Below are 27881 nucleotides of genomic sequence, written 5' to 3' on the forward strand. Positions count from 1 at the left end.
CTGGAGATCAGAGCAGGAGAGAGAAACATTTTAGATCAAGAGAAATCCCTCAAACGTATGTTGTGGTTATGCTACTAAATAGGGCTTATGATACATCTTTGCAGCCTTGTACTGCACTGGGACCTTAATTAAATGTGTATTTTTTTTTTTTTGAAACACTCTAGCTTACACATGGCTATGTGTTAAACCCATTGAACATTTCTGTGGCTGATGACTAAATTGTCAAAAAGTCAGCTAAAAGGAAACTTATATGTATTCTTTAAAAAAGGAAAAAAAGAATCAAACTATATATCAACTCTATATAGAATCAAACTATATGTATATTGCCATAGAACACTTCAACATATGACAGTGCTAAATGAAAAGTCAGGGTTTTTACAATTCATCCTGAGTGGGACATGACTGTCTGAACAACATTTCTTGGCAATCAGTCAATAGTTGAGTTATTTCAGTCCGGACCAAAGTAAAGGACAGAAGAGCAGACTGACATTGGTGAATAGCCACGGTGCTAGCATGGCAACAAAAAAATATTACAGTATAAGAAAATCAATAAGCTGTCACAATAATTATAGCTCACAATCATCATCTTAATTAAAGTTTTAAAAGGCATCTCATACAATAACATGAGATAGAAAATAAATATAGCAATAGGCTGTCACAAAAGGCAATCAATATCCAAGGTACTAGTTAACCATAAAGAAACAGCTGAAAAATACCTCAGCTACAACTTTAGAAAAAAAAACAACAATGATTTGTCAATAGCCAGGCGGAAAAGCCTGTTTTATGTGTAGGATCCAGTTATTTGATCTTGCTCCTTTTCAGGGACTTTAAATCAAGATATATCAGCCTCTGCTGTTGTGAGTTGGACGATACATTTCCTGTTATTTAATCTGCCTCTTGCAAGTATTGCCTCATGGTTCAAGTGCACTACTAAATTACTTGAGTACCTCTATTATATGAATACAAAAAATAAATGTTCCAACAAAATATTTCTTGCCTGGTGAACATCTTCTGACCAAAACGTTTTTAAAGAATGACGTGAGAACAAGTGGATGACAGTGTGTGGGATTCCTGGTTCTTTCTCAGTTAACTGATTTAAAACAGAAAAACAAAAAAAGTGTATTATTTTAGTATATGGAGTGACTCATGGAGGCAACTTTGGCATGACTGCATTGATTTTTCCTGCTCCTTTTTCCAAAGATGGGCCTATTCACCTCTCGCTCTTCTCTTGTCTCGTTCTCAGCGATGCCGAGTGCTGCCACCGTGGTAATTGTGATGTGTATCGCTGCTCTGGTGGTGGTTGTGGTGCTGGGCATCTACCGCATCCATCTGACCCACCAGCAGGAGGTCAAACTGGCAGAGACAGCCAAAGAGGCAGACGTGACCTGGGATGACTCGGCTCTGACGATCACGGTCAACCCGATGGAGGTAGGAGGGTGGGGGATTGGAGGAGTGTGGAAGGATGCTGTCAGGGTGGGTAGTAGGAATTGGAATTAGGTGATGAATAAAATGGGCTAGATATTAGTGACTGGAATATGTACAAGAGCTAAATAAATACACCCATGCTTTGCTTTCCCGATTACGATTTGTGCTTTTAATACTAAACTTTGATGATTTAGTTTCTGAAACTCTGAATATTTCTCACCACAGAACCTGGAGGAGCCCCAGGCTGCAGAGGAGGAGGCCAGTGAGGAGGAGGAGGAGGAAGAAGAAGAGGAGGAGGAGGATGATGAAGAGGAGGAGGATGACATCACCAGCGCTGAGTCAGACGACAGCGAGGAGGAAGTGGACGTCCAGCTACCCAGGATGCAACGCCCAAACAAGAAGGGCCTAAACTGGGACAAAACAACGATATCTTATTGAAAACACACAATTCACAGTCACTCACACGCACACACATTCTGCAACACGTCCATACTGAAACCTCAAATCAGATGGTAGAAACAAAAAGACTTTATGTGATGTTGATACTCTAAAAATGAGGTAATATCTCCCCCTACTGGAAGACTTCACTGAACTACACATTGTGCAATGATTTAACCTTAGCCTTGTCAGAAAACACCCCGTTTTATACAGCTGATAAGAAAAAATGTGACACTCAAGCTGCTCGTCCATCAAATGACTTTCATTCTAGGGACAGCTCGCCAAATTTCGGTCCTCCCCTGAGAGCTTTTATCTCTGTCCCATTACAGTCTACACCACAACTACGATCTTTAGTGAAATGAAGTGGTTGGAATCTCATGTTGTCAGTGAAACCCTACACCGTACATTCAGTTTGATGTGACACATGTAGTCCACAGTGAGATTTCTGCCGTCCCATGAAAATGCAAAACAGTCTTTATTTACTGTAAGAAAACTGAGTTGCAAAAGTAAAACTGACTATTTTTTTGGTTTGTATACTTTATGTTATTTATCAGTCTTTATTCTAGCCTATGTGGCACAGCCAGGTGATTTTACAGAAATAGCATATTTTCAATGGTACTCAAAAAAAAAAAAAAAAAAAAAAAAAAAAAAAAAGATGATATGTGTGTAGTCATGGTGAACTAGCTGAGGGGTCTGAGTTCTGGGTTTTGGGGAAAGACAGAGGAGTCTCCTTGTACATTTTTATACGCTCCTTTCTTGTAAATATTGAGTATAGTAGGTTACCCCCCACCTCACTCCCCACTCCCTAGCACCACTTTCTCCACCCAGAAACCCTCATCTCCACCTGTATACAGCACACATGCCACCTCTTCATATGTATCTTGAACCCTTACTGTAGCCTGCAGGAGTCTTCACTGAACTGACCCCTCAGTCCTCTGTGTGTGTGTTTGTAGCTCAGTGTTTAGATCATTCCGAGTTGGGTTTGTTAGTATGGATGTGCCACTGCCTTCATAGGGACTGGGTCAGTTTAAGCTGCACTACGCAACATGTTCATGGAAAGAGACGCCGGTCTTATACATCTAAATCAGACAGCAGGGATGTGACAGAGAAGAGAGTCCCCTCACTACTCGTACTGTATATAGTCCACAAGATGTGCCCAAATGAAATCTTGGTCTCAGGTGTGGTCACAGCAGCGAAGTCCAAAACAATAAGCACTCCCTGAAAGAAAGCTACACTGTTGATACCACCATATCACTATTACTCATTAATGCCGCATTGTAGAGATGTAGACAGTGAGAAATTCTAACTTTCTACAAGAAAAAGTGCAACAGCACTGTCCCTCGACATTGGAATTTCAAGAAGGAAAGTCAATAGATGCAAATATCAACATGAGAGTGACTGATCAATTCTGGATTTTTTTAGGCCAATAACCATATCATTATTTGACATAAAAAAAATTTGACAATTCTATGCATTTATTTTGTTTGTTTTTACGTAAAAGAAATTGCATAAATGTACTTTTTTTTAAATAAGGAACCTTTTAAATTGGTTATCAAAGCTAATATATAATATGTAAGGGATAATGTAGAGCGAAGGATCACCGACAACCGCCTCGCTCTACATTATCCCGCTTATTACATGGCTACTTACCAAATAAATCAATAATTTGACTAATAATTTGACAAAATATTGATTTAAATGGGAGTTTATTGATTTAAATACGATTGTATTGCTTCCACTAGAGAAAATAGTCCGTTCCGTCTCTACGGTTGGAATCCTTCGTCCATAGCAACGTAAAAACTCTGTAATGCAATCCTTCGTCTATTAGCTACTCAACACCCCCTTACGGGCTGTGGTAGTAGCCCTATATTTTATGGGGTGCTGCCGTGGTGCACAAATGACCCAGCTGCTGTTTTAATCACTGCAGGAATTGACACAACATTAGCTGAAGCGTTGTAGTGAGCTAGCGGGCTATCGGCTGCTCTAATTTACATTAAACTGAACATTTCTGTTGACGGTGAAGTGAGACACGGTGAATGGCTTCTTTGGGAATATTTATGTGGACGTTATGTGAACAGAACTGCGTCCATGGCAACGCTCTGCTTTTGCATGGCAACGGTGTGTTATCCTTAGCAGCGGTCTGTTATCAAGAAATAACAGACCGCATTCTACATTAGAATTCAACCAAGCCATGTAATAAAATATAATGTAGAATATGTACTGAGTGGAACATTTTACAGTAGAAAAATAAACTTCTAACCACTGAAAACAAATGCAATAGAAAATATTAAGTTTAAAAGTAAGGCTCAAATATGTATAAATGTAGCCTATATTTATTTTAATGATTTAATTTAATATAAAAAATAAATTCATATCACATAATAATAATAATAATAATAATGTAATAGAAATATAATAGATGAATATAAACGCTGCACTAACTAATATATTTAACAATGGATCAAATGACTACATGTAAAATATGGTGTCACTCGTAGTGATGAACCCACTGAGTGTTCTCACCAACTCTACAGCTCCCCCTCAGCTCTACAGAGCTTTTGTCTTTCAGCTCATTGTTTGGTTTTACAATTCACAACTTAAAGTTTTGGTTCAGTCTTTCATCAACCTTATTTCCAATAGCTCTGATAAACCCACTGTACCTGCTCAGCACCAAACAACACACAGACAAAGTTAGGGGCGAGGTGGTGAACACAGTGGAGCATTTAGCAGCTAAACAGCTGATTGTTTTTCTCTTAAAACTGAACTAAAAGGGGGAGTGAATATTGGACTTACATTCATTAATTGACCAGAAACACAACTCCATGGCATGCACTTTAAAAGCTACAAAGCATCACTTTTATGCCCATGATCTCCTAAGGTACACTTTTTGTCAATTTTCATGAGCTAATGCTGCCAAATATCACTGACACAAACTGTGTGCTCCCATGTGGCAAAGAAAACATTCCTGTTATAAGAAAGAACTGAGACGTTACACCTTACCTACAGAAACCTTTCCACCTTTGAATGAAATGCAGCATTAATGAAAGAAATCGCCACTTCATCAGCAGCACTTGGTGCCAGAGAATTGTGAAGTTGCCTGAGCAACTTTAGGGTGACAGAGAAGTGAATGCATTTGGCGGTATCACATTTGACGTAACCAGAAACCCCAGTCAAAGGTTTCTTCAACTTAAACCGAAAGGGCATTAATCTTTGGCTGTGGCCATCCTGAATCCAGTCTGTCTGTAACGTTCGATAGCAAAGAATCCACAAACAACAACAAAAGTTGAATTACATGTGACACGTGTAGTGGCTGAAGTCTGCCACAGATATATCAATGTTTGGTTAAAGTCACAAACACTGGAAAGTTTCCTCCTCTAACGTAGTGAGCCTCTGACAGCTTTCCTGTGGCCGTTGCTGGGAGAGAACCTGCTGTATGTGTATACTGTAGTTCTATGTTCATGTAAAGATCTCACGTGTTGTTTAAGAGTGTTCCTCATTTCATGTGACACCTGTTCTTGTGACGTCACCTCCCTCCTTGCACCCCGGAACCTTTGGTGGATTTTGCATCGGCCCGAGCCCTAATGTTGTCCTGACATTTGTTTTTAAAAGAGGAGGACGGTGGAATTAACGTGGAAATATTGTATAATGTGTAAAAGTTTTTCGATTCTTTTTAAGTTTTCCTTTTTCCTTTTCTCTGGACTCTTTGGTCTTTTTTTCTTTGAAATGGTCACTACAGCACTTTCTGTAAATTGGCCAATAAAAACTTGTTTTGGAATCTAGCTGTGGGTCTCGTATTTGTGTGTGTGTATGCGTGCGTGCGTGTGTGTCGATATATATATATATAATTTTGTATTTTAGTTAATGTTAAATGTTTTTTATGTATTCTGAAGCTTACAAATACTTCTGGTCCTTTCTGGACAGTAAAACGCCACATTTAACTGTCTATTTACTGGAGCCACATACTAAAGATTGCTGGGATTAGGAGTCTATGATCAATCGATCGTCTCCATCTAGTGGATATTGACTATACTGCACAAACACATACCATTATTTTCAAGCCAGTGGTAAGTTTTAGTCACACCTCTGGTCCCTGCTGCTCTATGTCACGCAGCAGTATTATTGATCTCATTTATGATTTCAGCCTGGAGCTAAGTAGGGATTAGCACGGTTTTTAGGAACCTAGCGTTACTAAAACCCTGTTCTAAAATCAGTGTAAATGATGGCCTGAGAGGCCTACTGCTTGCATAAACTGCAACACAACAACTCAATACAAAAGAATTGAAATATTTACAAAACTTTTTATTTTCCATTGTAGAGAGTAGAGCAGGGAAGCCCCAGGCACCTTCACTCTCGACTCACAAACAAAAAATAGACTTTAGATTCTGCGGGGAAAAAAACTTCAATCCTTCAAACTACTTTGGTGTGCAGACTGCAGCATTACTATAAATATTTACTCATTTCATTATCCTTTCAAATCCATATTTACTTTACTTTATTATACGGATGGACATATGTTGCCTCTTTCTTGTCATTGTTGCTTGGACGATGGCCGTCAGTGTCAAAGGTCATGACGTCCCATCAATCACAGAAGCATCGTGCAAGTGGAAGTTGAGGCAGCAGAATATAAATAATGAAGTCTGACTTGGAGAACAGAAATAGAGTACACTTACCCCATATACATTATTTAGTATGTTTCTTTACACTCCAAGCTAGTGAAAATGATGTTAAAGCCATAATTGTAACCTTCAAAAAACAACTGAGGGAATGTCAGGATTTAGACACTGTTTGATTTGCGCACACAGGCAGATCTGCTCTCTGAGAAAGCCAAAGCTGGCAGTAATTTATTTGGAAAAATGTGAGCATGAGATGTGAGCATGAAAGTACAAACAAAGGCAGTGAAGCAGACATGGAAACGGAGCGGCTTTTCTACAACAAAATACAACCAGTTGTGTGATATTTGAAAGTAATAGCAGATGGTCACACAGTGGTCGCTGGTGTGCAAAGGATTTGAAAAGTTCAACCAATGAGAATGGACACACTGAAGAGTCCGAAGCCAACACAGCAAACTGTGGCCTTTAAGCCTGCCAGTGCCCTGAAGCATGAGACCAATGCCGGGCACAGAGGACTGTTTCATTGCTTTCTAAGTGGTTATTAACATTTTTTTAGAAAATAAAGAATTTGTGTTCCAGTAAAATGATCTGTGTACATTCTAAGCAGAATTATAAATGTGTTTCTATATATTCCACACAAAGACAGCTTTCATATCAAAAAGAGGGGAGACTCACCTTCGGGCTGTGGACAAACTGCAGACAAGCAGCAGTATGGATGAAGCGAAGTAGACAAAGTTGGGCCACTGAAGGCTTGTGCATGGCGTTGCATTTGCTTGGGTATTTAGAGGTGTTTTGAACACAGACAAATATTGTTAATGCAAGTACACATTTTATATTTTGTAGGAGCATTATTGTCATGCAAAGAATAATTTAATTTGATCAAGCAAAAATCCATACTTTTTTGAGGTATCTATTATCCACGTGAAAAATGATAACCTCTCTCTGTCAATTCTTCTCATCTGCCTTCTCTCAACATTTCTGCTCTATGTGCTTAACGATGAACCATACTCTTCCTGATATTGTAACAAACAAATAGGCAGTGGTGGAAGAAGTATTCAGAAAGTGAAAGTATTAATACCGCACTGTAGAAAATAATTAACCAAAAATCTGATTTAGGTATGAGTATTATCAGTATAATGTACTTAAAGTATGAAAAGTAAAAGTACTCAATGTGCAGTAACATGTTCCCTTTCAGTGTTTCAATGTTATATATGTTTCTGGATTAATATTAATGCCGCGTGTGTGTATGGTGCATTTTACTGCTGTAGATGTTTAAGGTTGTGCTCATTTCAACTCCTTTATATACTGTTGGGCAGTTTAATCTACAGCAATCCATCCATCATATTCTATAAGCAGCGTTCTGTTTTTATGCTCCACATATCTGGAACAAACTCCCAGAAAACTGCAGGTCCGCCGCAACTCTCAGTTATTTTAATTTAAATCAAGGCTGAAGACCTTTCTTTATGATGCTGCCTTTCTTTAAATAAGCGTTCATTTCTTATACTGCACTGTAACGTTTATTCTCGTATTTTATCTGTTTTTAATTTTTTTATCGTTTTTTAACTGCTTTTTAATGTTTTATGTAAAGCACTTTGAATTGCCCTGTTGCTGAAATGTGCTATACAAATAAAGCTGCCTTGGCTTGCCTTGCCTATAAGAGCATTATATGCTTGTAGCATCGCTGTAAGTGGTATCTCACCCACCAAATATGCTAAGCTGAGAACACGACTTCTGTCAGCTGTCCAGTAAAACAGGAGGAAATGAATGAACAAACACTTTGGAAAAACACCATCATAGTTGGCCCGAGACGGACACTTCACACGAAACAACAGTTAAGAACTGAGAATACTCTTCCAAATAAATTCCCAACAGCTTGGTATAAATCCCCTAAATATCACGATTTATTGACTTTTCCAACTCACTTATAGGGCTTGAATTGTTGCCTTGTTTGTGAAACAGGTTGGGCAAGAAAACATCTGTTGTGGTCAGGATAATCTCAGTAATAATCCCCCTGCAAGCTACATACAGTGCATTCAAACTGACCTGGCATAGTCGACATCTACAACATGATTGTCATGGTTGCAGCAGGAATTGTTGGGATGGATGTTAAAAGCATAAACCTGGTTGGATTAGCAGTTTGCAGGTTGACACTATCACCACGACAAGAAAAACAACAACCAACCACTGTTTCAGTAAACACTCTAAAGGCTGTTTTATGCTTCTGGCCGTAGTTTGGTAGTGTTCCATTTCCCCCGACTCATTTCCTGGTTCTCCTTCTCCATAAACAACATGAAATCAAGGAGAGGGTTAACTTTTCCTGCTACAGATTTACCACCATGGTCAGAAAACACAGGGGAGACACTTTGTTTCTCTCACTATGACTCTAGACTCCTCGCACCGAAGTTAATCGCCGTCACTCTCTCACTTCTTCCTCTATCACACCCCCCCCACACACACACACATGCTGGCTCGACGCACAAACCAGCGCACTGGTATAAACACCAGGCCACTTACTTAGGCTATGGCAAAAGCTTTGCGTGGAGCCTCCGCAGAAGCATAAAACGGCTTTTAGTTCCCAAAGCACCATCCTCACGTCTCAAGTTGCTTATCGGATTGTAAACAATCACTGGCACACTGAAGAAGTCTTGGCCCAGATATCAGTTATCCAGATATCTGCTGGCTACACAAGAACCCCTTAACAATTGCGCACAAGAGGCTTTTTAATCCTCGTCAGACCGATAGCTGATGGGTTTCAAGATTGTGGTAACGTTGATAAAATATATTCTCCGGAAAAGGCTGGAAATCCAAAACGGTTATGGAACAATCTTTGCGGTTCGTATCCTATCATTTACTGGCTTGACCTCTGTGAGTTGATTCTGAAAGCAGTTACGAGATCAAAGCAACACGCAGCAGGATTCAGTTCCCAATGTTCTAAAGGTTTAATGAGACACACAAGCTATACACATTTTCTAACAATCGCTCCCCTCACTCAGATGATGTGAGAGTAGATAGATAAGAGAGGCTCCATAGGAAAAGAGCATTGGTTCAAGGTAGGTTCACGCAGATATATCTTCAGAAAGGAAAACAGTGTTACAATTTAGGATACACATTGATGAGACCAATTAAAACAGATGAGAGAGGCTTTGTTTGGAGTTTTTTTCTTCTTTTCAGAATGGAATGTAACATACAGTATTTACAACAAAACCAATGAGCTAAAAGATGTTAAAATGGTTTGCTGAGCTGAGGGGAACCGAGGAGTCGGATGATAAATCTCTCATTTTAAGAATGAACTGTTAAGCATTTTAAGTCATAAGTGCTTACATTCATGTTTTAAGGTCTGCATTTCCATGGCAACTGAGCAAACTCAATTTGCTGATAAAGACAAAATTAGATAAAGTGATGTGGTCGAAAGCAAGTAAGTGAACCTTAAGATTGTCTTGTCAACTTCTACTTTGTCTTTTTGTCCTCCTCGCAGCAGAATACTCATGTAGGCTATATTCACATATTTCAAAACGCACTAAATCCCTTTCATAATCACCTCATAAACAAATCCTCTTACCGACATGGGATTACATGTCTGGTTTATACTGTCAAACTATTACAGCTCCTCACACTCCAGTGGCCAGCAGCGCCAGACCACTTCACTGTCAAGGAAAAACTTAATCCACTTTATTCTAATTGAGAAGCTTTCATAAGAGTAGTGTCTGGAAAATGAGTTTGTCACTCCAAAAAATGAAGCTAATGAAAACATGAAGAAGCTATGTTTGTGTAAATGCGTACAACAAGCCAGTTCAACTCACACCACTTATTAATTTAAAAGGAGGGACTCCACCACTTTTACACTTTAAGGTCAGTTTACTTACTCATCATGTGGGGTACTACCCATCATGGAAAACTCTTGCATAATGTCTTTGTGGCTCTGGAGGAGCTTTGTCAAGTCTGACAAAATAACTCGGATGATGTCATAGTGATGTCATTGGGGCTATCTAGGCTTGGGTTTGAAAAGTACAACATATATGATATTAATCCAACGTTGTAAACTGGGGCATTGAGTTTAGAAGAAGTTAACTTTAAAAACTCCCTTTTTTAGGTTGAATTCTCTTTCTCTCACACACTGATCGACTAAAGCCACAGTGTTGTAGTAAGGGCAGATGACCAAAAGATGGCAGCAGTAATGTAACAAATACTGAATCCGTCCTGATCAGTTGCTCAATCTTGAGTCAAGGCCACACGTCATTTCATATGCAGATGTGGGACAAACTGATTTTGAATTTCATGCTTTTTTTAATGAATTAAAATATGACCTGTCACCACCACTATCCAACATGGATCCAGTGAACTAAAGGCTTTTCTGTAAATGAAGAAAAAAAAAAAAAAAAAGCAAACATCAGGGAGTCTCTATGTGGAAATAGAGACATTGTTATTTTTGTTGCAATACATCCGTCAAAACCAGGAAAACAGCATTACAGGTCACAAACCCCAAATCCTGCCTGTTATCGGCTGCTTGTATATTTACATAAAGTGCAGTGGGCACAATGTGAAGGAAGCAGAACAGGCCAGTGGGCACGGATGACATTGTACACTGCAAAATGACGTCACACACAGTGTGTGCGTAGATATGAAGGATTGACATTTTTTTTGGCACAGAATCAGTTGTGCAGACAACAGTGGCTGCTGTGTGTTGCTCTGATGAGATTATTAAGTCAATGTGCACGTACACAAAACCACATTATCTAAGTATAGAAATCTGACACACGGGTGAGAGTCAGTTGTATTGCCTGTAGGCTGTGGCCAGTAATTAACCTAGGTGTGTGTGAGAGAGTGTGTGTGCACCCAGGTATATGCTATCACTAATTTTAGATGCACCCTTGCAGCAAGGTAGTTTGTTTTTGCCTAATAGGCAAAGGGTGACATTTGAAAAGGTTGGGATAGCAGGCAGGAGGTCCAACTGGAACAATAGTAACAAGCAAGCACACTCAATTGGAACTTCATACTAGCTTGTTTTACCTATCACACACAACTTTTAAGTTAAAAAAGGAAAAAGGTGACACCCTTCTAGCAAATTCCCTATATATATATATATATATATATATATATATATATATATATATTTTTTTTTTTTTTTCCCCAGCAGAAACAATACTCCGAAAAAAGTTGAAGATGTACCGAGGGAGACACTGATGCTACAGGGGAGATAGACAGAAGAAGATGAAGGATGGATAAGAAAAGGCACCGTACTGTTATTGGGCCTCACACTGAGCTCCCCTACTGTGAGTGTGCGTGTGTGACAGTGAGATAAAAATGACTCATGCATACCTTCACAAAGACTCGCGGTACCGGGGTAACATTCAAAACTAGCGTTGCCGAAAGTGGAAGTATATGTTCCGACCATTGATATGCTCATTAGGCTGATATTTACAAAACATAAAGAGCCCTCAAGATGAGGTTTTTGCCTCGGTGTATTTTATTTTTATATCTCTGAAGCTTTCTTTCATATACTCCGTAAAATGTGGCTGTGCCATTTCGTTGAGAAAGTACACAGTGCAGATGAAAATAGCCCTTCATTCTTGAATTGTTCCACCATCACCTTATTGTATTTCTCTTTCCACATTTTTTTCTTCCATTTTCACTCTCTGCCACTGACAGTGCCAGTCCTCCTTCAAATCCGTTCACTCTCCTCTTCACTAATCCCCTCTCTCCCCCGTTCCTACTTTTTTTTTTACCATCTTTCCTACATTTTCTCTTTACTTTTCCTGCGGTTATCAGCACCGTGTTCCAGCTGGGGGAACAAACTGTTCAGGTAGCATTTAAAGAGCGTTCTGAGCTCTGGTCTAATAGCTGCTGAGAGCGTGCTGTCACTGAGGCTGAGCTGCTGTTCCACATATTGAATTTAAATTAGTGCTGAAACAATTAGTCAATTAATAGACTTGATCAAAAGAATAATCAATTGTATCAATGTATTGCTTTGTATTGTAAGCTAAAATAGTGGACATTTGCTGGTTCCATCTTTTTAAGTTTGACGATCTGATGTTTTATATGACCAATTCATCAACAAAATAACTAGGGCTGTCAAAAGCTTAAAAAATTTAATCGAGATTAATCGCTGAATTCCTATAGTTAATCGCGATTAATCGCATGTTTTATCACATGATTAAAGTTCTATTATTTTGCATTTCAGAACAGTTTTTAAGTACATATTAACAATGTTAAGCAATTCTTACCAGTGTATCTTTATTGGGAATCAAATGAATGCAAAGAAAGTGACTTTATGAACTTGACTTTAAGATTTGTATTTGTTAATTATTTATAACGCAACTGGACGTCGTCGCCTCAGGCTCTGGGAAAATTGGGATTGTTTTTCCCTCCATTTTTTGACTTTCTAGACTAGAATATATAGTAAACAGTATCAGTACTTGTTGAATCATTATATATTAATGATAACTCTTTGGTCCTTGTTGGTGATACAAATTTGTTACAGGAAGAATTTAGGAAGGAAGGCGCTTAACTTATTGTAGGTGAACTTACTATAAGGTGGAACAAGATTAAGAGTCCAAAGCCACACTGTGAGCCTATATCCACTTCATCAAATATGCTTATTTAGAAAGAGGTTTCAGTATGTCGAAAAATAAAACATTCCCAGTGAACTTTGCTACTGTCTGTGTGTTACTTTAAGTTAGTCAATTCTGTATCCCCGGAAAACATTTGTGTGGGTGGGGAGATCACAAGGGCAGAATTTCCACTGGGGATACTCTCAAAATTTCTCTTTTTATTGTGTCTGGTTTCTCTGAACATTGTTATCTTACTGTGCTGTTACCATGGTTAGTATAATAAAGGTTCTGAATTGATAAACATTTTTAAACTTATATGAGTCGCCTTCAATTCCAGTTAGTGTTTTGGTGACTTGGGTCGTGCCTTTCAGGACAAGATGTCCTACTATACCTTATTTCTGGAGGATGTTGGGGCCAAATTCAGTTGACAGGAATACCTATAGACACAATGTAGAGCTAAAAGTGGATTTACACAAAAAAAAAAAAAAAAGTTAATCTACATTTTGATTTCCAGATAATATCGTCCTAAAGAGATGCTAGAAGAAAAGACAGTTAAGCATAGTAGTAGAGATAATAGAGATGTGAATAAAAAAGAATCTATCAGAAAAGTATCAGGTATCTATAAAGGAAACAAAAAATGATTTTAAGTAGGGTTACAATACAGAGGTTTAATAGCATTTCTAGTTTTTGTTATACTACCATTACAAAAGAAAACACAAAAACAATTTGAGTGTAATTAATTTGCTCAATTAATTTAAATGTGCCCCTCCCACATTAGAAACCAATACTACAGATCAGTCACTTTCCTGACGTTTATTCATATGTGCTTAAAAGTTGAGAAAAAAACATACCATATAAAGTCCAAATGTCATGCTCAGTCTTTTTCTGAAACTCTTAAATAAGATGAATCACAAACTACAACCAAAAAGTCCCTTCCCCAGAACAGATGCAGCTTTATTGTTGGTGCTGAACATATATTGGACATGCATGTGGTAAAGTCACATCCTTAATCATAAAGTAGGTCAAAGGAGCATCCTTTACTTTAAGGGATTTTATCCTCTGAAGATATCTCCATGTGTAATCTGGAGGAGAGAACCGAGAGCAAGGAGAGAGAAATATGAAATGTAAGCTTTAACATGACTTACCAAGCAAAGCAGGGTTTTTCCTCCATATATTATGGATCTCTGCCGTCTCTGAAGCAGACAGCCAGCCTCCAACCATCCATCTCTTCCTCAGCTCGCTCTGTCACTCTCCATGTAACATTTATGCGGTGGGGGGGGAGGGGGCTAGAGAACAGCAGTGTGATGGACAATTATTTTATCCAACAATCTTGTCATAGCTGAAACAAAACATGGTTACACTTTACTTGAAGGTAGCTACATAAGAGTAACATGACACTGTCATGAACGTGTCATAAACATAAACAAGTCATAAACATTTATGACATAACGCTTCCTTCGGTTTTTGTCATGACAAGTTATGGTTAGGGTTAGGGTTTATGAGTCATGACTGTGTCACGACAGTGTCATGTGTTCATGACAGTGTCATGTCACTCTTAAGCAGATACCTTCAAGTAAAATGTTACCCAAAACATTTACCTCCAGTCAAAGCAGGTGAGGCCAAAGATAAAGCTCTATGGTGGAAAATATGCTTTTGAGAAAGGGAAACAGGGATTGGAGGATTGAAATAGCCTGAGGAGAGCCGTGTAAAAGGGAGACACAACAGAAAGTTGGCAGAGTGTGGTGGAGGAGAGGAGGCGGAGGAAAAGACAGCGAGATGAACTGAAGTGAAGTCTCATTGTCAACAGACAGCTAAATTTGGATGTAGCAAAGCCGAGTCACTTTTAACCAGATCAAACAAGTCATCAGCTTTAACTTTCAGGCTTGTTCAATAATCCTTTAAAGAGCCAGTCCCTGCATTATTGAACAGCACTATATTCTGTACTACAACAATTTTTTTGTGTACATTTCCATGCATGATTTTTTTTAAATATACATATAAATCTGAGTTTGCTACTCCGAGTTTGCTAATCACTTCCTAGACAAAGCAGCTAGACAAAGCTTAGATTTTGACATATATTTGTCACAAACAAGTTTTAATGAAATGTTTTGTACACTGAGGTTTTTATTTTGTAGTCATTCCATGCATAAGCCTTAAAGGTGGTCAGATTTAATGTGATAAAGTAGATGACTGGCCTATATGGGTTTTGCCTAATTATTTTATCTATGTCTTATTAGATCATGTGTATATATACAAAATTTGATTTTTTTTTCTCCTTTTGGACATTTTTGTGTTTTCTTTTTCCTGCACCTTTGCCTAAACTCTAAGTTGTTATCCCATCATCTTTCAGTCACTCCGTTTTCTGATTCGTACTTGTCTGGAGACAGTAACTTTTAAATAAAAATCAACACATTAAAAAAATAAAAATATAAATAAAATTCTAGAGAGAATCGCGATGCATCTAAGAATCGATTATTTTTCCCACCCCTAATTCTGAAGCAGACACATGCTTCAGTTGGGGATCAATAGCAGACTGGAGCTCATAGCAGCTCTAGTCTGTCTAGAGTGACTTGCATTTCAGTATCTTCTACCTTTGTATTCCAGTTTATTTTGATCTCAAAGCGTTAATGAACACGTGTGCTGGAGCACAGTTTTTGGCCAGTTATCTTTCAAGTCTATCTTGTTCAATACGCACATCTTAGTCATGATTTATTAAAGCATTAAATGCCCATGTCCATCAATTCTCCTGCGTTAGTGCAGTTAGTGGTCAGAAGTAGAGGGAGAGATGCCTCTCAGAGCTATTATGATATTATCAACACATGCTGCTCTCTGTCTGCTTCACAACATTAATGGATTTTCTGTTGGTAGTGCCAGGGAAAGCCAGGCTGAGCTGAACTTTGATCACACAGCAGGCTTTGTTCTGTGTTCAAAGATTGCCCTGGGTTGATGGAATTGGGTTTAGAAGCGACTCATCTGGACTCGACACCAAAACCAGGATCTGGGGCTTTGACAGCAGCAAAGGATTTTCTGTCACAGCACACTTTGTTGGAACTACACTTGTTCCAAAGCTTTGAGGTCATGTGCGTTAGTGACATAATCCGTGTTGATAAAGTAACATCCATTACAAATGTTTGCATCACTTATATAAGACAGGAGAAAACTGACCGTTCACTAAGCCCCGCCTCACTTAGCAACTGTTGCTACGTCTGTCAAGCTTTATGTTCACCTGTTGCTCAGGTTTAAAACAGGCCTTCGAGTTCACACCAAGGGGGTAAGCCAGCCTTCACAGAGCGTTGCTCCTATGGAGCCATTTTGTTGCTAACAAGCCATCACCCGCCTTTTGCATCCCATTGACTGCCATTCATTTTGGCGTTAACTTTACATCTGAAGCGTTTAAAGACTTTATTTGTCCATTGTTTATTTCTAAAGAAACACGACAATGTATAAAAGGCTCCATTACCTTGTATCTCACGTTATGGCTCTGTAGCAGACATTTTTGTAAAAATAGGCTAACGATTGTGTCATAACCACACGACTTACTGTCGCATAGTAGAGGAATTACCGTATAGTACAGGAGAAGCTCAGGCAGTTTTCACTTACATTACAGTTGGCAATAATTAGCCTGTGCCTATGTTGTCTCCTTACATATACCTACACTCTGTCTCTGCAAGATTTGGAATGATTGAGATTTCCCTTGCCACAGCTACCTTTCAGACAGGCTGCTCACGTCACATCTATGTCTTCGAGCTCAGTTGGAGGCTGCGCAGTAACGCTCAGTGCTCACCGGAAAAGTGCTTCTAATATCCTTCACTGGTCTCCGTCCAGAGTAACGGGATCTGTTGGTCCATTTCGTTTACTGTCTATAGTTCACACAGAAGTAAACTAAATCAGCTTCTTATTTCCAGACAGATTATATCATCTGTAACTAGCTAGCCTAAGATAATGCTAAAATTCTGATTTGGTTGAAACCTCCATCTCTAGCAGACTTAATATTTTCAGCTGATTCGTTTGAAAGCGAATAGACTGTCAAAGTGTACTAAAGGAGACATATCATGATCATTTTCAGGTTCATACTCTTATTTTATGTTTCCACCAGAAGTGGTTTAATGTTCAAAGAACACATTTTTCTAATATGGTCTGTCTGAATATAACTGTATTCCCTCACTGTCTGAAACGCTCCGTTTTAGCACCTGTCCCTTTAAGACCCCCCTCCCGAAAAAAAACCCAGGCTGCTCCGATTGGCTTGCGAGAAAAATACGGTGAACCCTTGCAAAGGCAGTTCTCAAGCAGTGCATGAGACATAGGATACATCCCTTGGCCCCATTGCCATCTCAAGGCTCTTCTTTCTGCCCTGAGGACCGAGGAACGAGCATCACGGAGGGATCATCGAGGAGCTATTAGGCGAGGATACCGAAAGCAGCCTTCCGGGAAACCGAAAGGAGCTGAAGGAGTTGCTGACTCCCCCCAAACAGCAGCTGACAAATTCACGTGAGGCTTCAGAGGAAAGGACGTCTCATCCCTCTAAAACCCATTTGCTCGTTGCCCCTCCCCTCCCGTGAAGGGAGACAAGTGGAGGACTCGAGGAGGCAATTTAATATGAGATGCAGCTAGAGAGACATCAGACACACCAGACCGGCACACATGGGTACTTGGCAAAACGTCAAGGCCGCGCCCCTTTCTGGGGGATAGAAAACCGTAGATCCAATTTGACGTGTGTTTGGAGAATAATGGTCTAATGTCTAATCATTATTAGAGATGCACCGATACCGATACCAGTATCGGCTCCGATACCGCTTAAAACGCTGGTATCGGGAAGTACTGGAGTTTATGCACCGATCCGATACCGCATAATAAAGTCCTAAAGAAAATCTACGTTAAAGTTGTTTATTTCTGTTCTTTTTCCGTTATAACTATAAAAGAACGTTCTGTGGCATTCCTTGTTTGCGTTTGTTCCTGTTTCACAAAGAGTTTAAAGGAGAATTCCGGTCGATTTCAACCCGTAGCTCTGTTGTTTGTAAATCAGGAGTACTGTCAGTAGCGAGAAAAACGAAAACAAACGGTGCCGCCTACACCGAGTTATCCTCCAGCTAGATTTTGCACCCAACAGTCTTAAACAAGGCTTAAACAAGGCAAGTTTTAAACGTGTTTTTAGCCTCTAAACGTGTTCGAAATGCCATTACTAGTGCTTAGCCATGTGCAGTTATTCCTTACGAGGGAACACAGCAAATTTGACGGCAGTAGATGTGACAGAAAGGCATAAAAGTTGTGTTAATCCTTACCTCTGTTTATGTACTGCTTTCCGGTCAAGTCCTCAACAATCGAGTGCCAATCTCATACAATCCAATAATCCAAAATGTATTTTTTCCACAAAAAAACAATTTGCCGAGGTCCTGTCCATAGTAATGAGCATGTATCAACAGGCTGTGACCTGACACCGCAGTGAAGCGGAGCTGACCTACAGTTCATTTGCATAGGTAACCTAGCAACGGCGGAGCCTGCCTGTGGCAGAAGCAGGGAGGAGCTCACAGAGCTGACAGACGGAGCTTGGAGTTAGATCAGGACTAATATCAGAAAATGCTTCGAGTTTGTGCCTTTCCAAATTGCGGCAACCAAATGAAGAGATATTTGAGCTTGAGCTTTCACCGTCTACAACCTCCGCAGCCGGGAGATTTTACCGTTATGGCTGGTTGCACTTGATGCGGGTACATGGTGGTGCTCGTGTGGATACTGTATCGCAATGACCACCGAGGAAGAAAGCCTGGTCTGGACGGGTCAACGGACATTGTTTGGCCCATACAGAGAGGTTTCCCCATCTGATCTATAAGGATGATCTAACCGGACAGACCTGATGGCCAGCTGTCTAATGAGTGAGTACAAGAGGCTTTCGTGACTCTGTCTAGCTTAGGTACATTTGTTTTTAGTTGTAAATACACATTCAAAACACTAATCAAAACACACCTCTTCAGATTAGCTTTCCACATACAATAATCTTACATTTCTCACCTGATAGTTACTGTTTTTATTGTTTTTAATTGCTTGTTGTATGTGTTGGTTTTATTGCTCATCTGTTTTTAATGTGATATATGTGCTGGTTTTTACTGTAAAGTGTCTTTGAGTATGATGAAAAGCCCTCTATAAATGAAATGTATTATTATTTATTATAAATAAATGCCTCACTTCTTTAGTGAAATAACCAAAGCTCTCCCTCTTCCCCCCCCCCCAGCCAATGCAGACTCGTGGCCTACCGGGTGATTCTGGAGTGGGTTCTGAGAGGAGAGCGCCTTGGCTGTAGCACCAGAAGAACATTGTCTACCTGTGTTATAGCAACAATCAGACAAGAGTACCCCTCCCCAACTGGAAGTTACACAGGATTCAAAGAGGCAGAGGACATTTTCTGAGTCAAAAACTATCATTACTAGTAATACTTGGTATGGCCATTACTAGGAATAAACAAACCAATTGCACAGTTATATTAGGAAAATGTAAGAATATGTATATTGTACAAGTAAAGTTGAATAAGTAAATTGTAAGAATAAATAAATTGTAAGAATAAGTACATTGTACAGTTCTATACTGCACCTGTCTGTTATAGTGTTTTTATAATATAACAATACACATTACATTTGTGCTTTTGTGTATTTGTGCTTTTGTGTCTTTACTTCAAAAAAAAGGAAATAACAATATCACAATCTAGACACAATTAATGTAAAGTATGTACAGTGTGTGGTTTTATACATAATCATGCTGCAGCATAGTCTGAAGTGTACAAAGAAAAAATTGTTCAGTACTCTTTTCCTAGGCCTAGAACATGCCCTTATAATGTGACCTGGCTTGAGCAACCAGTTCACTCTTATCCAGCAGAGGAACTGGGGCTATGTTACAAAGCAGTCGCCTTCTTCTCTGTCCATGACGGGGTAAGGGCTTTTTTCTTCTGTGGACTTGAAATAACTATTTTGAAACTGGCTGGATGACCAGCTGGATGCCTTCTTGGAGTTGACTGTGGCACTGCAGCTATTCTGTCTCTATGTCACTGGATGGTGTCCCCTAAATAAGTAAGAAGGAGAAAGAGCATTGTAGTCAGACTCAATGGCCAAAACCGTAACATTGAGGATGCATCTATCATAATCAGTGTTGGGTGTAAGGCAATTACAGTAATATATACATTTTTGCTGTAACGCAGTAATATAGCTCATTACTAATTACATGTCGGTAATATCATACACGGTTCTCAGTAACGGGAGTTACAACATTTAGTGTTTTTTTTTTTTTCCAGAATTCACCAACACCGTGAAACATTTCTTCACAGAAAAAAAAGTGAGAATTACAATAGCCTTGGAAAGTATAAAGCATAAAGACGTTAGCTCCAATTTGTCTGCAGCTGGTTTTTTCGCTTTAGGAATGGCATTTTCCTTCAGATACCGGGACTTGACACTCTTTTTGGTGAAGTCAATGTTCGCTACAAACACGGTAATCTCTCTCATGTATCTAATGTTATCAAGGGAGCTGAAGTGCAACCAGCCATAACGGTAAAATCTCCCGGCTGCGGAGGTTGTAGACGGTGAAAGCTCAAGCTCAAATATCTCTTCATTTGGTTGCCGCAATTTGGAAAGGCACAAACTCGAAGCATTTTCTGATATTAGTCCTGATCTAACTCCAAGCTCCGTCTGTCAGCTTTGTGAGCTCCTCCCTGCTTCTGCCACAGGCAGGCTCCGCCGTTGCTAGGTTACCTATGCAAATGAGCTCCTGAACTTTTGAACTGTAGGTCAGCTCCGCTTCACTGCGGTGTCAGGTCACAGCCTGTTGATACATGCTCATTACTATGGACAGGACCTCGGCAAATTGTTTTTTTGTGGAAAAAATACATTTTGGATTATTGGATTGTATGAGATCGGCATTCAATTGTTGAGGACTTGACCGGAAAGCAGTACATAAACAGAGGTAAGGATTAACACAACTTTTATGCCTTTCTGTCACATCTACTGCCGTCAAATTTGCTGTGTTCCCTCGTAAGGAATAACTGCACATGGCTAAGCACTAGTAATGGCATTTCAAACACGTTTAGAGGCTAAAAACACGTTTAAAACTTGCCCTGTTTAAGCCTTGTTTAAGACTGTTGGGTGCAAAATCTAGCAGGAGGATAACTCGGTGTAGGCGGCACCGTTTGTTTTCGTTTTTCTCGCTACTGACAGTACTCCTGATTTACAAACAACAGAGCTACGGGTTGAAATCGACCGGAATTCTCCTTTAACCTGAGCCAGACCGACAAAGATAGAAATCCTATCACATCCATACAGGGATAGTAGTATACAGTTGTTAAAACATAAAATATATGACACGCTAGTATCGGATCGGTACTCGGTATCGGCCGATACGCAAGTTCAGGTATCAGAATCGGTATCGGGAAGCAAAAAATGGTATCGGGCCATCTCTAATAATTACATTTAAATACATTCACTGAAAGACCTGTTGTAACAAAGACACTGAACCCCTACAGCACTTTGAGTGGTCTATAGAACAGTGCTATATAATTTACCATATGGATCCAAACATCTACGCTCTTGGAATCGATGAAACTCAAAGAGGACAAAAAGTGAAGCAGTGCGAGTTTAGCCGAGTTTATTCTTATTCACATTTAAAAGATTCTCACGCCAGCACATTTTTCTATCTATACCTGCGCGACAACCTGTCCCGCAGACAAATCTCAAAATTCATGGAATGACAAAAAAAACAAAACATTAAAAACATCTCATCAGAAGACCATGACTTCCAAAACTAAATCAGGCATAAAAACCCACATGAGGGTAAGGTGGTGAAAGAAAAAGATGGAAAAGCAGCATTTAAAACTTTTTGGGGGGAGGGGGGTCTTTCTATATGACAAGTGTTGTCATATGCTTTTTGTGTTTCTGTTTCAGAGCAGGCACATTAGCAGAGGAACACACAGCTTCACCTTCCGATTACTCTCAGCGTTACAGGAGCTAGAGTGTCGACGGACAAACAGCACCAGGGTCCTTGGAGCTCACCAAACACGTAGGCTTGAATCAAACTGGAGCGAGTGATGAAGAGACAGAAAGAGAGAGACAAGCTGGCAGGAAAGAGGAGGGTGATTCACACCGTTTAAACCAGACTGGAGTTGTTGTTTTTTTTGCCTGTAGATGGTAACTGCCTGCTTGTCAGTGAGTTGTCTTCTTACTACAGACAGTTAGGGCTTTGTTTCTGTACACTCCTGGTACAGACTCACACACACACAGTATATAGTGTATGCAATCTGTGTGTGCTGCACTATGTACACACTAACATAAATAGAACTGTGTGTGGACTTTTTCCCTCTCTCTCATGCTTGCTCGCTCTCTCGCTCTCTCTCTCTCTCTCTCCTGTGGCTTGGAGGGATTGTTGCATCTCCACAGAGCCTGCTGTGTTGTTGGGAATATAAATATAAATAACATGTTTCCGAGAAGGCACAGAGTCTGTGCAGAAAAGATGTCGGGGTAAACTGTCACCCCAAACTACAGCATTTAAGGCCTTACAAACTGAGGACTATATAAATGTAATAAGCAGGAAACTTAAAATTTCTTACTTCCTTCATTTCATTCATCAGCTCCTCTAGTCATCTTAACAGAAGAAAGACAGCAAAAAAAAAAAAAGCTGGAAAACCAGAAGATAAAATGCATTCAAAACGGAAAACCCCCAACTGTTGTAAACAAAACCCCTTGTAGCACTGTCTTCACCACCTGTCATGTCAATCGTCCACATCCTCAGCAGATGACTGATGGTTATAATTAAGTTCCGTTTGGAGGCTGGTTACCATAAGAACAAACGGGCCTCAGTTTCTTCCCGTATGCGTGTGCGATTATGATGTCACTGGTACTGGAGGTAGTTCTTGAGCGTCTGCGGCAGTGGGAGTGTGTCAATGTGATGAATGCGCTCTCTACCCAGAGCCAATCGAGCTACTCGTCTGCACAGGTCCATGAGGGGGAGGGGCTCCGCTGTGATGGACAAGAGAGGGGAGCGACATGGTTAGGGTCCAAACAGTTAGTGTGACAACAGACCCTTTCAATCCCAGTGAATTGTTTTCCCTTAAAGCTGACACCAAAGTCTAAAGTGTTGTGGTACCTACGGACAGCGGACACCTGCTTTTGTTCCTCTTCAAAAAGCCCCACATTTGCAGGATATGTATTTATTCTTCCATGCAGTTGTCATAAAAGCAATTAAGGAGGAAGGGAGGGGGGGATGAGTTTATTGAGCATTTGTCGTGATCCTAACTGTAGAAAGAAAGAATATGGGAAAGAAAACATTTCATTCAGAAGTGATACAGAAATGTTACCAGCTCCACCCTAGCAAGACCGAAGTTGTGACTTGGGCGCTAATTCAGACATGGGACCGTCATGTTAAATTGGCATCATATTTACCTAACGAGATGCATGTCTGGAAATGCCAAGAATCCCTCTCATTTTCAGTGATGCTAGACTGAGTTGTATTTCGTGATCTAGCGAAGCAGTTTCCAGTTGAAATTCTCTACCGCCGCCATTGCTGCTGCTATCGTCTATCAAAGTGAAAAAGTGAAAGCATGCACCATTACCAAGAGAGAGAGATGACACTGATAATTCATGACACTGCCACCTAGTGTAAAAGCAGTGCTATGACACAAGTAACTGAACTATACATAGATCAATTCATCTACTGTAGGCCATCACAAAATGTTGCTTCAGTAACTAGCACACACTGAAAACAATTTCTCATTTACGTAACAAAACATTACAAAGCTGGTTGCCTCCATTTGTATTTATGTCCTTGAAAACTGGTAGTTAGCACACTTCTATGACTTTTTTTTTCAGCTCAGGATTGCATTTAGTCTTACTCAATTAAAATGCTTTAACCCTGGTTGCATGTTAAGCAGCAAACAATATTAAAATATTTATAAATAGACATGTCATCACTATTCGTCAATATATGCCAGGACGTAGGGCTGCACGATTAATCTAATCGCAATGTTACGCTGTGTGATTACATAACTGTAGATCATTCTGGTGAATGATTCCGTTCGCGTTCTGTATGGACGCTACGAGACACCGTACTTGAGGAAGTGCACATGCGCAATAGATTTCTGGTTCAGGTGCACACCGCCCGCCCATGCTCCCGCCAAGTTGTAATGTGTATCCTGTTACTCCCGACTGTATAAGTTCAATATGGTTTCTCGAAGTTTATGAAATAAACATAACAGACTTGGATTCAAAGTAAGGACTCCTCACTTATTTCGACAATAACTGCAAACAAATGTGTGATTTAAGTAAACAAAAAAAAAGTGTGCTGTGCACAGGACACTCGTCAGTGTGCACTGCAGTCTCCACGTTGTTAGTTACACCTTTCACTTTACCGACAGTATAAACAGATGAAGCCACTGTGTCTTAAGAAGCTTATTTTTTTTTGCCTCTCGCTTTTCCCTGACACAGCCACTATTCTAACCTCCGACACCGCTCACGGTCCCCTCTCCCTCCTTGCACGACCAATCACTCACTGACGTAAGGCTGGGCGATATGGAGAAAATCAAATATCACGATATTTTTGACCAATAATAATACTATAATAATAATAATAATAATAATAATAATCATAATTGATCTCGATATCGATACCGCAACGATATTGTAGGGTTGACTATTGGTGCTTTCACAAAATATTTACACAATGACATTTATGATGAATAATCATCAGTAATGTGGATATAATGTGAGTAAAGGCAAATAATAGAGCAGTTACAACAAGTTCAGAAAATGACATCACTTTACTGTAATGCAGCCTTTACAACCAGGAAAAGACAATTTATGCCATATTACGATATTCAAAATCTAAGACGATATCTAGGCTCACATCACGATAGATATAATATCGATATATTGCCCAGCTCTACATTGACGTCACTCAGTCAACGTACCTTACGCTACCATCGTAACATCCATGGACCAGTCACACTTGGTTTATGGTCGCGAAGCTGTTTAGTCAGTTTAGTTTGTATTTTCTTATTTATTGTTTTAATTTGTGCTGTGAGCCAAGCAAATATGTCTATTTTGAAAATATTTTGTTACTTAATTTTGTAAAATATTATTTAAAAAAAAGGTATTGCACATTTTTAGTTTATGTATTTCTTCTTATGCTCATTTAATTTTGTAGGTTTCTAAATATTAGTATTTTGTGCATTTTCCTTGATAATCAAGCAAGTAGACTCATGATACCATTATATCACAATCGCAGAATTGTAAATTGCAATATGATTTTTTTCTCCAAATGGGGCAGCCCTAGCCAGGAGGCCTATATTGGAGGCAAGTGTCTATGTATGTCAGACAGAGACTGACTCCTAACTGCTGTCCCTTTACGGATGTCAAGCTGCTCCACCTGGAAGCACCATCTGGTAGGGCTGAATTCCTGCTGTTCAGAGCCCACTTGTGTCAAGGACATGAGCAGGGGCATTTACATTTTGCATGCAAACATAAAACATGCGCTCGTTGACAGGCTAGAGATTGAAAAGAAAAGTTTGTCGCTATTTCCATGAACTAGCCTGACCTGCATGGCGTACATGACTCTTTGCATAGATAATCAAAAGGCATCGTTCACACACTCTCTTAGTAGCATTGATGCTATGATTTATTGATGGAGCCATGGTTTTGACAAAAAGCTCTTCTTCTGGGCAAAGACCCTTAACCTGCTCTATCAACAAATTATAGCATCATAGCTAGGAGTGTGAATCTGTTCTCAGACTGCAGTCTAAAACTGTAAGATTGTCTTATGTTGATTCTGTCCATATTGAGCCAAAAAAAAAAACACTTTACATTATAAACCCACAAAAGCACACCAATAACAAGCCTCCTCTTTGACTGATTGAACCATTTCTCTCCACAGTCTATTAAAAGTCCACCACATTACCACAAACTGAGGCCCCCTACCAAACAAATAAGCGAACACGTGACTAGTCTGAAGCGTGTTCATGGAACCGGAGCACAACGAGATCTCAGGCATTCCTCTGGGCATGAACGGCTGCCCTGGTGTACACGTACACGTACACACGTACACACACACACACGTACACACACACACACACACACACACACACACACACACACACACACACACACACACACACACACACACACACACACACACACACACACACACACACAAGAAAGCAGTAGCTTGTCGTAAGTAAAATCAAATAAACAGACTGAGCTTACATTAAGATCTTAATTAAAAGCAGTTAGGCACAGAAATCTTTATTGGAGTCTCTGTTGGAATAAATAATGATTAACTTTCTACCAATGAATCGGTTTAGAAAATCCCCATGCTTTGCTTTGTGCTGTTGTTTGCAACTGACGGTGAACCTTTGCAGGAACCACTCAATGAATTCCTCTGCTGCGTTCTGGAAAGTGACCTTTAAAACAGCGAGGGGAAAAAATGAACTCCACCAGTGAACAGCAGCTGACAAGGTTTAAAGAAATGGAGTACAGCTATCCCAATTTATGGGACTGTCATGTGCTTAATGAAAAGCCTTTGTAATAGCACTGTGGGGACAAGCGGCAGAGTGTGGATTTATATTTAGCCACATCAACACGGCAAGTGCTTAAATCAGATGTTGAATTAATTCAGATTGAATATAGACAATGTGCAGCGATGTCTCCAATGAGACTGTACAGCTGATCATTCTTCACAGCAGCTGAAGAAGTACTTGGCAGGGCAATCACATCCCTCCAACATCTTCTTACCCTGTGTTTGCAAAGGCAAGGCCATGCTTTAGCACATCAGCTTACAAGATTAGGAACTAATAACGCTTTTCCATTACCTGGTACCTGCTCGACTCTACTCGCCTTTTTTGGTTTTCCATTACGAAAAAAAGTACCTGGTACCTGCTAACAGGTACTTTTTTTAGTACCACCTCAGTCAAGGTTCCAAGCGAGCCGAGGAGACACCAAAAGGTGACGTGGAAGCGACAGACAGGGGTGTCCTGAAAAAATCCGCTTTTTAAATAGTTTAGCCAGCTGTGTATTTTTTTTGCTGCCTCCAGCTTCTTTTGAAACAAAATGTGTCTTCTGGCTGCGGCAACAACAACACACCTTTGACGTTCTGTGTGTGTCGCGTTAGGTCACGGCAGTTTACAGCAGCGTCGCTATGATGACCAGCCACATAGCCAGACACTTCTCAGTTGTAACTGACAGTGGGTCTGGGAAAGGTTAATTGACCATTCATTTCCAAAGGGGCGTCACCAACAGACGCCGCTCAAATGCCTCTGGGCGCATTGGATAGTCCAACCAATCAGACCAACGATCCGGGTGACGCTGCGCTTCGGTAGCGGTCATGTTGAATGTAAACAAAAAGCTGCTCTATCGTCGCCGCGTAAAGCCCGCCTCAGCGATTGTTTGCCACTTTGCCAGACTGACTTGCAGAGCAAATCTCAAATTTGCCGGACGTTTGTCAGAGTTCACCCAGGCTGCCAGCCACGCTGAGGCGGAACTAAAATCTGCAATGGATAACGGACGCACAGTATGTTGAGTCGAGCAGGTACCATGTAATGGAAAAACGCCATAAGACTACATACAACCGGTAGTAAAATTACGTCTCCATTCATCCAGCACCTTGTGACCGTATGAACTCTACTCTGAGATACAAGGACTCTGAAATCGCACACTCTTGGTGCACGTGGAGCCCTTTGTGGAATGCAGGACCCACCAGAGACGGATTTACTTTCCGTTGGGCCTAACAGCATCCATCAATCAGCCTTACCCTTACCAGCACAGCCCTGGCATACAGGTAGTTTCCATAGTAACCAGCTCTTCACACCACCACTGTGTGATGTCACCGTACTGGGTTTATGGTCACT

At 40.1% G+C, this 27881-nt stretch overlaps 2 protein-coding genes across 10 annotated transcripts in view; one reads left to right on the top strand and one right to left on the bottom strand.

Moving 5' to 3' along the window:
- LOC114552916 (calsyntenin-2) overlaps nucleotides 1-17580 on the top strand; it is a 179412-nt gene extending 161832 nt beyond the window's left edge. Inside the window, exons 18-20 of the mRNA XM_028574010.1 lie at nucleotides 1244-1428; nucleotides 1651-1687; nucleotides 17378-17580. Coding sequence (XP_028429811.1) covers nucleotides 1244-1428; nucleotides 1651-1687; nucleotides 17378-17580 — 425 coding nt within the window. The remainder of the gene's footprint in view (nucleotides 1-1243; nucleotides 1429-1650; nucleotides 1688-17377) is intronic.
- Nucleotides 17581-21620: 4040 nt separating this feature from the next.
- The window catches only part of LOC114552529 (SPRY domain-containing SOCS box protein 4), a 51560-nt gene continuing 45299 nt past the window's right edge, over nucleotides 21621-27881 (bottom strand). For 6 of the 9 annotated variants that reach the window (XR_003692185.1, XR_003692183.1, XR_003692182.1 and 3 more), the window contains 3 exons: nucleotides 23428-23561; nucleotides 23132-23280; nucleotides 22913-23004 (listed from right to left, as the gene is read on the bottom strand). Coding sequence is in view for 2 of the 9 variants with exons in the window: in XM_028573402.1 (XP_028429203.1) it covers nucleotides 23428-23561 (134 nt within the window). In the remaining 7 variants the exon portion in view is untranslated. Of the gene's footprint in view, nucleotides 23005-23131; nucleotides 23281-23427; nucleotides 23562-27881 lie in introns of all 9 variants that reach the window. The other 3 variants (XR_003692181.1, XM_028573402.1, XM_028573403.1) reach the window with 3 other exon arrangements.

Source organism: Perca flavescens, chromosome 3, assembly GCF_004354835.1.
Source record: "Perca flavescens isolate YP-PL-M2 chromosome 3, PFLA_1.0, whole genome shotgun sequence".
Classification (NCBI taxonomy): Eukaryota; Metazoa; Chordata; class Actinopteri; order Perciformes; family Percidae; genus Perca; species Perca flavescens.